The 15,583-nt window shown below is 42.4% G+C and overlaps 1 protein-coding gene across 1 annotated transcript in view; it reads right to left on the bottom strand.

Moving 5' to 3' along the window:
- The window catches only part of DEUP1 (deuterosome assembly protein 1), a gene marked incomplete at its 3' end in the record, with an annotated part of 60,050 nt that extends 44,701 nt beyond the window's left edge, over positions 1-15,349 (bottom strand). Inside the window, exons 1-5 of the mRNA XM_081328053.1 lie at positions 15,130-15,349; positions 14,779-14,842; positions 8,916-9,087; positions 2,743-2,838; positions 701-835 (exon numbers count right to left, since the gene is read on the bottom strand). Of these exons, the coding sequence (XP_081184179.1) occupies positions 701-835; positions 2,743-2,838; positions 8,916-9,087; positions 14,779-14,825 (450 nt within the window). The 5' untranslated portion in view covers positions 14,826-14,842; positions 15,130-15,349. The remainder of the gene's footprint in view (positions 1-700; positions 836-2,742; positions 2,839-8,915; positions 9,088-14,778; positions 14,843-15,129) is intronic.
- Between the last annotated feature and the right edge of the window lie 234 nt (positions 15,350-15,583).

Raw genomic sequence — 15,583 nt, 5'->3', positions numbered from 1 at the left:
TAAGCTTTCTTTTGTATATTATAGGCTATTCTAGAATGTTTTACTGCAATTAGATAAAATTTTAAAACAGGATATTGATATTTAATCAGAGAGGGAATCCCTGTTGATGCAACCTGAACTATTTACAACCTGTTATTTGTTATTTTGACTACCCAACCACCATATTGCTTCACAAATACATGTATATGTAAATATTAAAAAAAAATCAATAAAACTTGTATAAAAAAAAGACCGCAGGTGTCCGGCAGATGCTACAATCATGTCCTTCATGAAGCCATTGCCAAAATGATGTCATGGCACACCTGATATCAGGGGTCACCCTTGTTCTGCTCTTTCCTGTGGCTTGCCCACGAAAGGGTCAATCAGAACGGGTGGGAGAGGCAGAACTTTCTATGCCTGTGTCAAGTTCCTGTGACACAAATTGTTTGCTTATCCTTCTGGTTTGCCAAGTCAAACGTTACATGAAACATCCCTCCCTTTCTGAGCCTACAAACAAAACAAATAAACAGGAGCTAGAATTATTATTATTTTTCCCCTCAGGGGATAGACAAAGAACGCCACCCCTGATTAAAGGTGAAAGGAGACTGATTCTTGCAAGTCTCCAAAGGCAAATAATAATATTTTCCCTTCCTTGTCCCCTGTCGTGATCTCAGAGTACGAGGTTTGCAAAAGAAGCATTACTTCAAATAGAGACCCTTACCTCCAATTTCTGGTTTAAACTGTTCATCTGGAAAGGTGCTTCTTGGTTTTCTGTGCATCTCTCCATGCTGTGAGTTTTATTTTGTTTTAATTGGTGCAACTGTAACTTTTCATAGCTTTGCGTCAGCTTAGCAAACTGAAAATAAAGAATGCCAAGAACATATTATTTCTTTCTTAAAAACTGATGGCAGGATGGGCTAAGGCAATTAAACTTGAATATTATAATTAGCCGTACTTCTTTTTTTTTATTGTACCACCTATTACAACGAAGCAGTTAAGGATGAACACAGGTGAACTTTCTTACAGTTTGTAGTATCAATTAACTGCATGATTAAACAGTGTTTATTTGGTTTATTATGCCCTCTGTGTAAAAGAATTTCTACCTAGTGTCTGTAGGAACAGTTTTGCATTAATGTAGCGCCATCTTCTGCAGACAGGCTTAGCCTTTCTTCAAAAATCAAAGAATTGGGTTAACGAGCATAAACTAATCTTTAAATGATCTAATAGTTGTTTCCCTAGGTGATAAACGAGTAGCATTGGAAATATATATATATATATATATATATATTTACCTAGCTCACAAAGTGGATCTGTGCAGTGAGAATCATGCATGTCTCCTCCACCTGAATACTGTGATCCCAATTCTAAACTTGTGGCAAGCAACTCGGACCGATAAAAATCATATGTTTTTAAGTGAGATTTTTTTTTTTTGATTTATATACCGCCCTTTCCCGAAGGACTCAGGGCGGTTTACAGGGTACTTAAAACATTGATACAAAAATTAAAAACAATTAAAAAGAATTAAATTTAATCCCTATGTATTAAATTAAATTTAATACATAGGTTGGTCTTGCCATTTCTGTATCTAAGAAATGATAACTAAATACGACAGTCAGCGTCGAACAAAATGACTGCAAGCACAGGAACCTTACATTCAAAGGGGCACAGAAAGTACATTGCCTGGATGGCTACTGATTGTTCTGGAAAAGTAAAAGAAAGATTGCATACAGATGGGGAGAGAAATACTGCATGGGTGGTCCTCAACGTACAGCCACAATTGAATAGAACATTTCCATTGCTAAGCAAGAAAGTTGTTAAGTGAGTTTCCTCCCGTTGTATGTCCTTTCTTGCTGTTAAATGAATCACTGCAGTTGTTAAGTTAATATCACACATGTTAAGTGAATCTGGCTTCCTCATTGGCTTTGCTTTTTAGAAGGTCCCAAACCCCAGGACACTGTAACTGTCATAAGTACAAGTCAGTAGCCAAGCATCTGAATTTTGATCACATGACCATGAGGATGTTGCAACAGCAATGTCACCTTTTTCAGTGCTGTTGTAATTTCAAATGGTCACTAAGCAGATGGTTGTAAGTCGAGGACTACCAGTACAGTACTTCCTTCTCCCAGATACCCTATCAAAAGAACGTATCATCTCTTCCTGACACTCCAACTGTTGAATGGGAATTCCTGCATTTTAATGGACAAGATTAGATGCTGCCTTTGAAGGGCTGTTATGCCAATCACCAAAATGTTCAGGCGAATGGAGGAATATGGTGGACTTATATAATCATTTCCCAAGGGACAATCCAAATACAATGGATGAACTCATAGGTGGATTGCTTTCCAGAACAAACCCATGTTTTGCATTCACACAATCACATTCCTCACCTAATCTGTTTGAGCACTCGAGCTTCAAGAATAAAGAGTGACTGGATTTAGACTGTGGTTTGATCGCTTTCATCTGAACAGACTGGGGTGAATCCCAGCAGTAGTCCACAATTAGCAATTAATCAAACGCATGAATCAAACCAAATCTCCATAGATAAAAAACGGTTCAGTCCAATTTTGGGGAAAAAGAGAAAAATTAAGTGAGAAGGAAATTATTAATCTAAATGCTAGTTAAGGATTCCACCATGACCTCTTTCGTTCCACAAATAAAAATCCCTTAGTATTGGTAAAATTAGGTAATAATTTTTTCCAAATCGCTAAACTAACCTTGGAATATTTCATGCACTGTAAAATAGGAATCTGACTTTTTCCTTACTTGAGTTTTCAAGGCTTGAAGCTGTGCATCGTAATTCTGAGCCATCTCATATTTTGACTTTTGTAAGCTGTCCAGTTTCTGTCTGAGTAAGCCCACCTGTATTTGAAAGGGGTATTATTTTGAGCCTTTAAATAAATCCAATAACAACATTATTCATACGCTGGGTTACATAAGAACAATTTTCGTCTGTTCAATTATATCTGATTCTTGGAGACTACCTGGATGAGTCACTGCAGTTTTCTTGGCAAGATTCTCCAGAAGTGATTTGCCATTGTCTCCTTCCTAGGGCTGGGAGAAAGTGACCGGCCCAAGGTCATCCAGCTAGCTTAGTGCCTAAGGCTGGAGTAAACTCACTGTCTCTTGGTTTCTAGCCTAATGGTTTCTAGCCTGAAGCCTTAACCACTATACCAAGAGTAGGCAACCTTGGTTCTTTTATGACTTGTGGACTTCAACTCCCAGAATTCCTGACCCACCACGGCTCAGCTTGGAAACCTCTCCCTTTCCCCTCAGCATGGCTGGCTCAGGACTTCTGGGAGTTGGAGTCCACGAGTCATAAAAGAGCCAAGGTTGCCTACCCCTGCACTATACCAAACTGAGTAAAATACTGTGGGATTTCCAAATACATCGTGATAAAATCTGGGCTTGTAGCACCCCAGATTTAACTGTGGTTGAACAGAAGAAAGTTTGGGGTTCCAGCTCCCAGTGGGAAAAATGGATGTTTAACTGGAGATGGTATCGCAGTTTGTTTTGCCCCACAGTTACTTTGTGGGGGGGAGGGTATCCTTCCTCCACATTTAAGGAGGAAACTTCAGATTGACCCATCTACCCTCCAGGCTGTTGAAATGGCGGTTTCTTTGGCTGGTGAGTTGAGTGACAGGGAGGCAGGTTCTTTCATCAATTTAGGACTGTGATGGAGCCTAAATCAGGGCTTTTCAACCAGTGGTACAGGTACCACCTGTGGTACATTGGCACCTGGCAGGTGGTACGTGACTATCCTAGAAAAGTGGTAGTGGGGGAGGGGAATGAGCTGAACCGGTGGCAGCACCGCACAAGCCTGAGCGAGAGACGGCTGGAGCTGCAGGGCTGTCAGGGCTCAGCGGAAGCGCCAGGATCACCACTTCTTCAGGACTGCCAGGGTTACATTCAGATGCTTGGCAACTGATTCATATTTATGATGGACACAGTATCCCAGGGTCATGTGATGTGACCAAAACCTGCTGCAACCACCGAGCAGAGCGGGGGGGGGGAAATAAAAACCAAACACCCCCCACCCCAACCCCGCTGCCAATCTTCAACAGAAATGCTCACAACAATGAAAACCTCAGACAAGAGGAAGAGCACCGCCGGGTGGGCAGGCAAGTGTCTTGCTCGGCTGTGGCTTGGGGGGCACTTTTTTCAGTGGCATTGTAACTTCGAACAGTCACTAAGCGAACTGTTGTAAGTTGAGGACTACCTGTACTTCCATCACTTTTTTCCTTTCTTTGGGGTGTGTGTGTGTGTCATCAAGTTTTTGACACCTTGCTAGGTGATTGGTGGTACTCGGATGTGGCCATATCCTAAAAGTGGTATAATGGGTGAAAAGGTTGAAAAGCCCTGGCCTAAATTATGGACACTAGAATCAACATCCCTCAATTCTAATACACTTTTTAGATCAGTGTTTCTCAGCCTTAGCAACTTTAAGATACGTGGACTTCAACTCCCAGAATTCCCCAGCCAGCATTGAAAGTTTCAGAATCCACACATCTTAAAAGTTGCCCAGGTGGAGAAACACTGTTTTAGATTATAATTTCTTCTTCAGTTAAAAAAAAAGACTTTCTTCAGATATACAGTAGGTAAGTGTTTCTCTAAATTTCCCTAAATTATGGACACTAGAATCAACATCCCTCAATTCTAATACACTTTTTAGATCAGTGTTTCTCAGCCTTAGCAACTTTAAGATACGTGGACTTCAACTCCCAGAATTCCCCAGCCAGCATTGAAAGTTTCAGAATCCACACATCTTAAAAGTTGCCCAGGTGGAGAAACACTGTTTTAGATTATAATTTCTTCTTCAGTTAAAAAAAAAGACTTTCTTCAGATATACAGTAGGTAAGTGTTTCTCTTTGGTGGTTTATTTCTGAGATGGTAACACTTAGAAACGTCTGAGAACTTTACAGCCTTTTGCTTGTCTTGCAAAAAATGAGAATTAAAAAGATTAAAATATTTTAAATGGAAAGAAATAACTTTTCTTTTTTTTTGAAAAGGTGAATAGAAAGAAATAGAAATATCTTGGTGGGAAAGCTGTCTTGTTTACATATCAGTTGTAAAACAAAACCTTGAAGGCTGATGATCAAAACACAAGATGCCTACTTTAAAGAAAATATTTGATTTGTGGGTCTGTGAAGGGCTTGAAATTTTTAACATTTTGCTGGAAGTAGAAGTTACTACTGAAGATGAACAAATCCCTCTTGAGACAACAGAGATGGAGTCACTGGATTTTCAAATGCAATTGGATGACCATTTAAAAATGGAAAAAAGACATTGTGAGCTACTCTTTCAAACTACTTCATGGAAATTACAAGTGACCTTGGAAGATGATAATTGTGTCAGAAAAGGAAAAAGATGCTACAAGAAAACAGGAGTCCTAATTTTATTTACAGGATTTAAGGATGTTTGGGAAGAAGGGAAAAAATAGATTTAGAATTCAAAATGATTTGTGCACTTCTGGTACAGAAAAATACTATTGAGGAATAATGAATATCTAGTTGTCTCTAACTTGATCCAGATCTCTGTATACAAATCTTAGTTATCAGAAGGGAGAGAGTAGAGAGATATACCTTTGCACGCAAAACAACTCATCAATAGGCTCCACTTTTTATTTTTTAAATGCTGATGCAGTCCCATCCCTTCTGCACAAACACTGTTTAGCAGGAGCCAGAATGCCTTTCCTTCCCTCCAGCCTGCTCTGTCGAAAGCTAATTATTTTATAGAGTCTGTCTTTTTGAAAAGAGGATAAATAATGCAAAATATCAGTTATATTTATTCTATTGCCTGGTTCACACATTTTGCTACCTTATGTTTCTGTCGGGTTTTGGCTCAGCATGATGCAGGAACCCATTATGGCTTAGCATTCTGTGCAGGGGAAAAAGCCTCCACAGCTTGTGCAACCAAGTATTATTTTGAAATGGTATATATCGTTATGTATGAATGCAATCCATGTACAAAGGTTAGGTAGGAGGCCCTGGCTATACTATTTTTGTTCTGGAACATTTTATACACGGTCTGTTAAACTTCCAAGGAAAAAAAATAACACCCAGAAAGATCAGGCAAATATAGCTGAGAGAATGCCTGATCACTCTCACTCTGTCTGACTCTCTCTCTCTCTCTCTCCCTCCCTCCCTCCCTCCCTCCGTGTGTGTGTGTGTGTGTGTGTGTGTGTGTGTGTGTGTGTTGGGGGGATAGCTGGATAGTGTAGTGGTTAGAGAGCCACTTTTCACATTCACAGGGTGTGAATCCTGGCTTACCAATTGCGGTCCTTGGGCAAAGACCTCCCATACTTCACCTGACCGCCTCAGACACAAGAGTGACACGAACTAGAAGAGCCATGCCACCTGGGACCTCATTGGATTCACAGCAGCTGTGTCAGATGTGGGGAAAAGGAGACAATTGGATGATAAGTGGGCTAGCTTAACGAAACCATGCATGGTCTAGCTCGGGGGTAGGCAACCTCGGCTCTTTTATGACTCATGGACTTCAACTCCCAGAATTCTTGAGCCAGCCACGCTGAGGGGAAAGGGAGAGGTTTCCAAGCTGAGCCACGCTGGCTCAGGAATTCTGGGAGTTGAAGTCCACGAGTCATAAAAGAGCCAAGGTTGCCTACCCCTGGTCTAGCTTGAAGAAAAGAAGAACGAAGGGAGACATGATAGCAGTGTTCCTGTAACCCTGACCCTAAGGGGCTGCCACAAAGAAGAGGGAGTCAAGCTATTCTCCAAAGCACCTGAAGGCAGGAGAACAAGCAATGGATGGAAACTGATCAAGGAGAGAAGCAACCTAGAACTCAGGAGAAATTTTCTGATGCTGGGATCAATTAATCGGTGGAACAACCTGCCTCCAGAAGTTGGGAACGCTCCAACACTGGAAATTTTTTAAAGAAGGGATTGAATAACCATTTGTCTGAAATGGTATAGGGTTTTCTGCCTGAGCAGGGGGTTGGACTAGAAGACCTCCAAGGTCCCTTCCATTATTCTGAACAAGACAAGAGAACCTGGAATTGATGGAAAGCTGCTAAAACAGTAGACCTAATGAGAGGGGAGAATGTGAAATGTATGAGGAAACTAACAGTGGACCGGACCTACAGCCACACTAACTGAGAAATAGCTGGTTACCCAACGTTTCAACATAATGAAAAGGAAGCTGCTGTCACAAGATAGATCTTATTACATCCCAGATTCAAAAAACCTGGAGGAACAACTAGATGTGCAGCTAACACCTGAAGCTGGAACGTCACTGCCATCGCCTCTTATTACAGAGAACAGCAGCTGAATATGAGGCATAAGTTCATGGATAAACTAGCTAAAGTCAACCATGAGACCAGTTACCAAAGTTCAGTGGTGAAGTACTATTAGATAATATGCTAGAAGATGCCACTAGGGTCCTTATGACAATTCCTGTTAGCACAATAACTCAAACCAATGAACTAGCATATATCGCAGCCACTGTTTGGGTTCATGATCAAGAAGAACAATAGTACACTTATATATTTACACCCCCCACCCAGAAAAGGAGATTAGAGGCTAAAATCAAGACAATTTGGAAAGAGGTTGGTCAGCTGGTGGAATGCCAGAAGGTGTGAAGATTAAAGATAAGACTTGTCCACTGAAAAAATACAAGAGCCAGATTTCATCTGAAGTCCTAGACTAGAGCAGCGGTCTTCAAACCTGGCAACTTTAAGACTGGCGGACTTCAACTCCAAGAATTCCCCAGCCAGCCCTGGCTGGCTGAGGAATTCTGGGAGTTGTAGTCCTCAAGTCTTAAAGTCGCCAAATTTGAAGATCCCTGTCCTAGAGACTCCTCAATAAAGGTTCAGAGAACTGGCTACTAGGCTAAGGAGATACACTAGAGAAGCAGAAGCCAAGAAGATAAATGCCCTGATTGACAAAGAACCACCCAAGGTGTACTCCTGACTGCAGTGCCACAACACAGTAACTGCAGAACAAGCAACAGCAGAAACCGAGCAGTACTGGCAGAACCTGTGGGAGAAAGAGACAAGACACAACACCGGTGCAAAGTGGCTGCTGTTGTGATTCAGGGTCAGCCTGTGGGTTCGGCAGTTGGGTCGGATGACTCAGAGGAGGAGGGGGGTGTTGAAGAGCTTGCTGATGAGAGCCCTCAGCCAGGCCCCTCCCACCTGGTCACGACGGAGACCCAGCTGTGTGAGCCTGACAGCGTGGATGAAGATGACCCACAGCTGGCCCTGTTCAAGGACGCCCGACGCAGGAGGCAGTCAATCAGGAGTAAACAGAGGAAGGCAATGGGGCACCTCGGAAGGAGGCAGAGAGAAGCCACGCCCTGAACTGTATAAAAGGGGAATGCGTGGGAGGGCTGGTTTGCTGAAGGCAACCGCTTGAATAGTTCCTGTTTCATAGCTCCTGTTTCATGGTTGGTGTCTTGTTTTGCTCTGTTTTATGTTAATAAATTTGGCAGGCTTAGTTCCAGCCTCTTGCCGTTTGTAAAGGGGTTGTCCCTGCCTTTTCTGCAGGGCCGGTAGCAGGCTGGTACAGAACAGCTGCAGCGCCTGAGAGAAGACCACAGCAATCTTCCTGAGGACCCTCAAAGTTAGCAGACGTCGAACGGCAGGTTAAACAACGTGAAGAGCTGAACAGCACTGGCAAGGACACGAAGTATATAAAAAAAGAGAAAGTCCCTCTTGAACCGAGATCTTCTTTTACGTACTGTGTATTGTCTATGTGGTCCTCCCTGTTTGTTTCCTTGGCAACAACAAAGCAAAAAGGCTACCCAATCTACTTATTCCTATAAGCCTGGGACTTCCCTCTGGACTTCCATCTTACAACTAAGCAGGCTGGCTTCTGTTTATTTTATTATTATTATTATTATTTTGAGATCATCCAAGGCAAATTACCGCATAGCCCCTCCCATTCAACGCAATATTGACAAGATAAATGATGCGGCATTACCTCTTGACCTTTCTGATCTAATTTGCTTTGGGCACTTGCTAACTCTTGATCCCGGATAGTCATTCTTGCTTCCAATCCCTGCACCTTTTTTTCCCATTCCAGCTTCTTCTTGTTTACCATGATGTCGATCTGGTGCATCAGTTCTTGGAGTTCAGCATCACAAGGGACGGATCTAAAAAGCAACCATTTGTTTCATTCTTTTAAGCGGATTAAAACATGTACAGAAAAAACGACACCTCTCCCTCCCCGTTAGTCTGTCTTTTTCTTCGGAACTTTAGAAAAGCTCTGCAAAGGAAGAATACAGGCAGTCCTCGAACTTACTGCACCACAGTTCGTTTTGTGACCGTTCAAAATTATAGCAGCACTGGAAAAAAGTGACTTATGACCATTTTTACCAGTTACAACTTTGGCAGCATCCCCCTGGTCACGTGATCGAAATTCAGCTGCGCGGCAACCGCTTCACATTTATGACCGTTGCAGTGTCCCAGGGTCATGCGATCACCTTTTGTGACCTTCTGACAAGCAAAATCAATGGGGAAGGCCTGATTCACTTAACAACCGTGTCACTAACTTAACAACTGCAGTACTATCGTACCATTTACAGTAAAGCTTTTGAAGGGGCCCAGTTAGAAAACAATTAAAAATGTTTTTCAGCAAGACTCCTTTGATGGGGGATGAGGGTAAATAATCAAACTATAAACCTTTTTCCTAATTAGCAAGTTTATCCGTGCGAAAGAGTTTAAAAGAAAAAGAAAATTCCTCTTCTTTGAACAGGTTTGGAAGGGTCAATTAAGAAAGCCCCCCCCCCACAATGAAAAGCAGTTAGCCCCATCATGGCTCCGTAGCCTAATAAATGAAATCTTAAATTCGTCAGTATCGAGCGTTATGGTGCTAATTAACAGGCTGACTGGCTTTTGCATCTGTAATAGTGACACAGTATGATTTGTGTATTTGTGGTTTCTGTATAAATATTTCTCAATTTCAGCAAACTTCAAGATGTGTGGACTTTAATTTCCCATTATTTCGTGTTGCAAGGGGTTGCAATGCTACCAAGGCAATTAAGTATGTTCTTATGGAGGGAATTGGGTATGTGTAGTTTAACAAAGAGAAGAGTGAGGGGTGACATGATAGCAGTGTTCCAATATCTTAGGGGCTGCCCCAAAGAAGAGGGAGTCAAGCTATTCTCCAAAGGGCCCGAAGGCAGGACAAGAAGCAACGGATGGAAACTAATCAAGGAGAGAAGCAACCTAGAACTAAGGAGAAACTTCCTGACAGTTAGAACAGTTAACCAGTGGAACAACCTGCCTCCAGAAGCTGTGAATGCTTCAACACTGGAAGTTTTTAAGAAGAGACTGGACAGCCATTTGTCTGAAATGGTATAGGGTTTCCTGCCTGAGCAGCGGGTTGGACTAGATGACCTCCAAGGTCCCTTCCAACTTTACTATTATGATTATGATTATGACTACCTGTACAGTGACCTATTTAGAAAAATGTTAAAAAACCTGAAGGGTCATAGGCCACAGTATTTGTCACTATAATGACAAAACAGAGAACGTAAATAGGAGACAGTCCAAATCTCAATTTAAAGACAAAAACCCCGTGTTAAAGGCAGACAATCAGCTCCATAGCTTGGATTAATTTTCCCATCTGTAAGGAGGCCTTACAAGTCTGCTTTTAAAAATGAGGCACGGATTGTAGCACCTTGAATCCCCAGCACAAATGTTATATGAAAATATTAAGTCAGCAATCGTTTATATATGTGCTGGATGTAACGTCTCAAGTTAAATTCCACTCTTAATGTCTACATGCAGGATTTTTTTGAGAAGAGTATGGAAGGATTTTTTTTAAAATTTTCCAACTTATTGTGGTATGATATAGCCAGGTACTAATCAGGTTTTGCCCTTTTTAGTTTCCAAATTCTATCCATATCTTCCAGATCCTGCCAATTTGTAAGGCTATTTAGAAATAAGCCTTACTAAAAAGTAATGGTCTGTTTCAAATCTAATGGGTCTTCCTTGTTAAACTAGTGCTTATTTAGCCATGAAGAAGCAGTGAAAATATGTCATGCCTCTATCACATTTTACACTCCAGCTTCAAGTCTCTCATTTAAACCAAAGTTTCCCCTTACCCTTTCAACAGGGAGATCTGGGATAATACTGGCTTACTGACTAGAATCATGCTAAAATACTGCGCTAAGCCATGATTGCTATAACACAGACATGTCAAACACAAGGCCCGGGGGCCGGATGCGGCCCACGAAGTGGTTTCATGTGGCCCGCGAAGCCATCCTGGAAACAGTGAGGGAACAGCCCCCACTGCCTTGGCCCTGGCCCAGAGACCCTCCTTCTGCCAGAGACCCTCAGATCTGTCCCACTCCTGCCCGGGCCCCCATAGGCAGCCTTGATGCGAACGATGTAGCGAACGATGCCACGCCCACCCAGTAGGCCATACGCACTCTAGCCACGCCCACCCAGTAGGCCACGCCCACCCTGGCCATACCCACCCGGCCCCCTGAGGGCAACTGCAATGCTGATGCGGCCCTCAATGAAATTGAGTTTGACACCCCTGCTATAACAGTTTTCAATGGGCTCGAACACACAAAAGTAAACCAATTACATTATAGCTTGGAGCTGCGTTTCATAACTTTGGCAACTGTAAGATTGTGATGGACCAATTCTCAGAATACCCCATCCAGCATTTATTCTGGAGAATAAACCAGTTTGTCTGGTTAATCCAAATGAGTCATAATCTGTAAATTTTATTTATATTAATTAATCCCAACTGCTCCATGATGTGTAAATGTTAGTCATTCAGGGTTTATTTCACAGGTATTTTTGTGGGCCCAGAGCAGGTTTTATCAATCATTGTAGTAGTAAATTCCTGGGAGAGGTATTTATATTTCATATATTGTTGTGTAGTTGGCTACCATCTGTTCCTGCAACATTCACCTTTCAACCTTATGTTTACCACTGAGGACAATCCATTTTGTTAGCCACCAGGAGAGCAGCAAGATTCATACCCAGCTTATCACTCTCCAAGCAAAACATTACTGTACAGGTAATCCTCGACTTACAACCATAATTAAGCCCCAAAGTTCTGTTGCTAAGCAAGACAGTTGTTAAGTGAGTCTTGCCCCCATATTACAGCCTTTCCTGCGACAGTTGTTATGTGAATTACTGCAGTTGTTAAGTTAGTAACGTGGTTGTTAGGTGAAGTTGGCTTCCCCATTGACTTTGTTTGTCTGAAGGTCACAAAAAGCGATCGTGTGACTCTGGGACACTGCAACTGTTATAAATACAGACCCGTTTCCAAGCATCTGAATTTTGATCATGTGACCATAGGGATGTTGCAGTGGTCATAAGTGTGAAAAACAGTCACAAATCACTTTTTTCAGTGCTGTTGTAACTTTGAATGGTCACTAAACATATGGTTTGTAAGTCAAAGACTCCCTGTAGACCGATATAACAAAGCTAGGATTTATGTTAAAGATCCCTAAAGAAGAAAGTCTGCAACAACTGTTGACACATAAAGCGGATAGAATATTGAGCAATTGATGCAAAGGAATAAGAGCAATTAGCACAGCAATACAGTCTACCAGAGACACAAAAGAATTTAAACCAGAGATGGTAAATTTGGGGTCTTCCAGACGGAGTGTCACAGATTTTTCTATTTCCACCTTAGACCAAAGATAGCAAATCAGGGCCACGAGAAAAAAACCAAAACAGTCTGACTCATCCAGCCATTTTTGTCTACCTTATGGTGCATTTTTAATCAGCAAGTGGTCAATTCTTCCTCTTTATCTGATCTGCCAAAAAGACACCTTCGACAACTTTAAAAGAACTATGGTAGTCTTTGCTTTGATGTGACGTCTTTTCTTTGGCTGAATGCAATGTCATAGCTAGAAAACGTGCAGAGAGGACACCTTGTGTATCTCTTATAAAACTGTATTAATAAAAAGGGGTAATATTTGTATGATGCTTTTCAGGGTTCAGAGTTCTTAATGCGCATTCACCTGTTCTAATCTTTGCATCAATTTTGTTTCAGGAAAGAAAGAGGTAGCAGCAGAACCAGAAGAAGTGGAGAGGGACAAGATTTGAACCAGTAGTCCTTGCATTATGTAATTCATTTTACAGTAACATTAACTGTGCTACACCACTGCACTGGATTGTTTTTGCACTTCATATAAATGGATAAAGACCACAGCCATGTCCTTTCTGACTAGATACTTTAGGAAGCAGAATGATTTCTAAAAGTAGCTGTCACAACTGATGCTTCCAACTGGACTTCAATTGCCATATACCTCAGCAGACTGAGCCAACTGGAAAATTACAGTAGTTGAAATTCAAACGATGTGGGTGAGCATTAGTTGAGGAGCTGATTAGTTTAGATACTAGTTTATATAGCCCAATCTCTCTAGATTAGAATCTAGTACCTAAATATTATTCCCTGTTTCACACAATCTGACTGCTTTGGAGGAAACCATCACAAGACCTACGGACCACACGAAGACCTTATAAGTAGAAGAACGCCAACACTGACATCCTCTAAATTCTGCTGAAGATGTTATCTAGCCTGGTAACTTAATGTTTGGAAACCAGCCCACAAGCTCAGAGAATGAATCTCCACCCTCAGGAAAATATATGCTAAGTAAAATCATCCTCTAGCACCCATCAATCCACTATTCACACACTGAATAGGTTACAGGTAAAATCCACCGTCTGGATATTGTATACTGCAAAATAGTTTTTTAAATACAGTGTTTATACAATGTTTAACAATTGATGGATATGCAATAACCTTGATTTGTTTATATATTTTTTTTCCTTTGTTTTGTTTATCAGTTGTTGTTTTTTTGCATTTGGGGTATTTTTGTGTATTTTGTTGTATTTTTAAAAAAATATAACTTATTTTTTTTTTAAAAAAAGAATTCTTTTTCAGTCACCAACTGACTCTCTGGATGGGCTGCAAGGTAAAACCAGCTTTTCTGGCCTCGGCTTGACTTCTTGAATACGCTGTCAAACAATATTGATGATCTGAAGTTTCCTCTTTTCCACTTGACTCTCTAAAAGATCAGAGAAGCTTGACAAGATAAGCACCAGCTATGCCCTTCTAAAGACGGGCTTCCCCGAGTGTGCCTTGCTACCGATGTACTTATTCATTCAATTAATTTGTGCTAATCCCAATTAAACATATAGGCCAAAACATATAGGGAACGGTTGCTGGAATTGGGTATGTGTAGTTTAACGAAGAGAAGAGTGAGGGGTGACATGATAGCAGTCTTCCAATATCTCAGGGGCTGCCACAAAGAAGAGGGAGTCAAGCTATTCTCCAAAGCACCTGAAGGCAGGACAAGAAGCAACGGATGGAAACTAACCAAGGAGAGTCCTTCGGGAAAGGGCGGTATATAAATCTAAATAAATAAATAAATAAATAACCTAGAACTAAGGAGAAACTTCCTGACAGTTAGAACAATTAACCAGTGGAACAACCTGCCTCCAGAAGTGGTGAATGCTCCAACACTGGAAGTTTTTAAGAAGAGACTGGACAGCCATTTGTCTGAAATGGTATAAGGTTTCCTGCCTGAGCAGGGGGTTGGACTAGATGACCTCCAAGGTCCCTTCCAACTTCTTCTTCTTTCTTCTTTCTTCTTTCTTCTTTCTTCTTTCTTCTTTCTTCTTCTTCTTCTTCTTCTTCTTCTTCTTCTTCTTCTTCTTCTTCTTATTATTATTATTATTATTATTATTATTATTATTATTATTTCAGCATGTCATTTCAATGAGGGAATAAAAAGAAACACCATGCTCCCAAATTGATCCGCGTTCATAAAAATGTCAAACCGTGGGCTGTCCGTCCTTCCACCTACCTCGCCATCATTTGTTCTTGCAGCCCCTCTAAGGTCTTCTTCTCCATCCTGGCTTTGATCAGATCTGATTTTAAAAAGGAAAACAGAGGAAAAAGTTTAGTTTCCCTGGAAACCCTCCCCTTTAGGCGGAGGAGCGGAGGGGAGCGGGGTGGGGAGGAAAAGAGCAAGCTTGCTTTCCCTCTCCAGAGACTTTCGGTGGAGCGAACCAGCCGAGTTCGAGTCGACCAATGGCAGGGAACCCGGGAATAAGGAAAGAGGTCCTCTGAGCATACGCAGAGAGCTCGCCTCAACATGTCCTCGGGCTGGGTTGGCGCCCTCCTTCGGTGAGGGGGGGGGCGTCCAAGAGCTTACCTGGAGGGCTCTCAGGACTCTCTCCTCCATCTGCGGATCCCCGCGGCTCTCGTCACGCAGGTGGGGCAGGCGCCTGGCATCTCGGCCGTCCGCCCGCCGCGGCTGCCGCCTGTTGTGGCCACGCCCCCCTGCGGCCCGGCGGCAGTTGCAGGAGGGGCCGGCAGGCTTCTCCCGTTGCTAGGGCGACGGGGCAACCCGCGGCGGCCAGGGCGGCAGCAGGGGAAACCCCCCGAAGGGGGCGGAGCCAAAACAGGTGCTGCGCAGGCTGGGTGGGCCAAGTCGCTTCACAGAATCGCCGTAGAAATTCTATGGAGGATTTCTGCGCGATCCGCTGCGAGTCGGGGGGGGGGGGGGTCGCCGCTTTTCCTGCTCTTTGCGAGTCCGAGGGTCTGCTGGCTACTTGGACTGGACTGACAGAAGAGACTGGACTGCCGTCTTGACAGAAATGGTGTAG

This window comes from Vipera berus (assembly GCF_964194415.1).
Source record: "Vipera berus genome assembly, chromosome: 4".
In the NCBI taxonomy this organism is placed as follows: domain Eukaryota; kingdom Metazoa; phylum Chordata; class Lepidosauria; order Squamata; family Viperidae; genus Vipera; species Vipera berus.
This window is presented reverse-complemented; position numbering and strand designations above follow the sequence as displayed.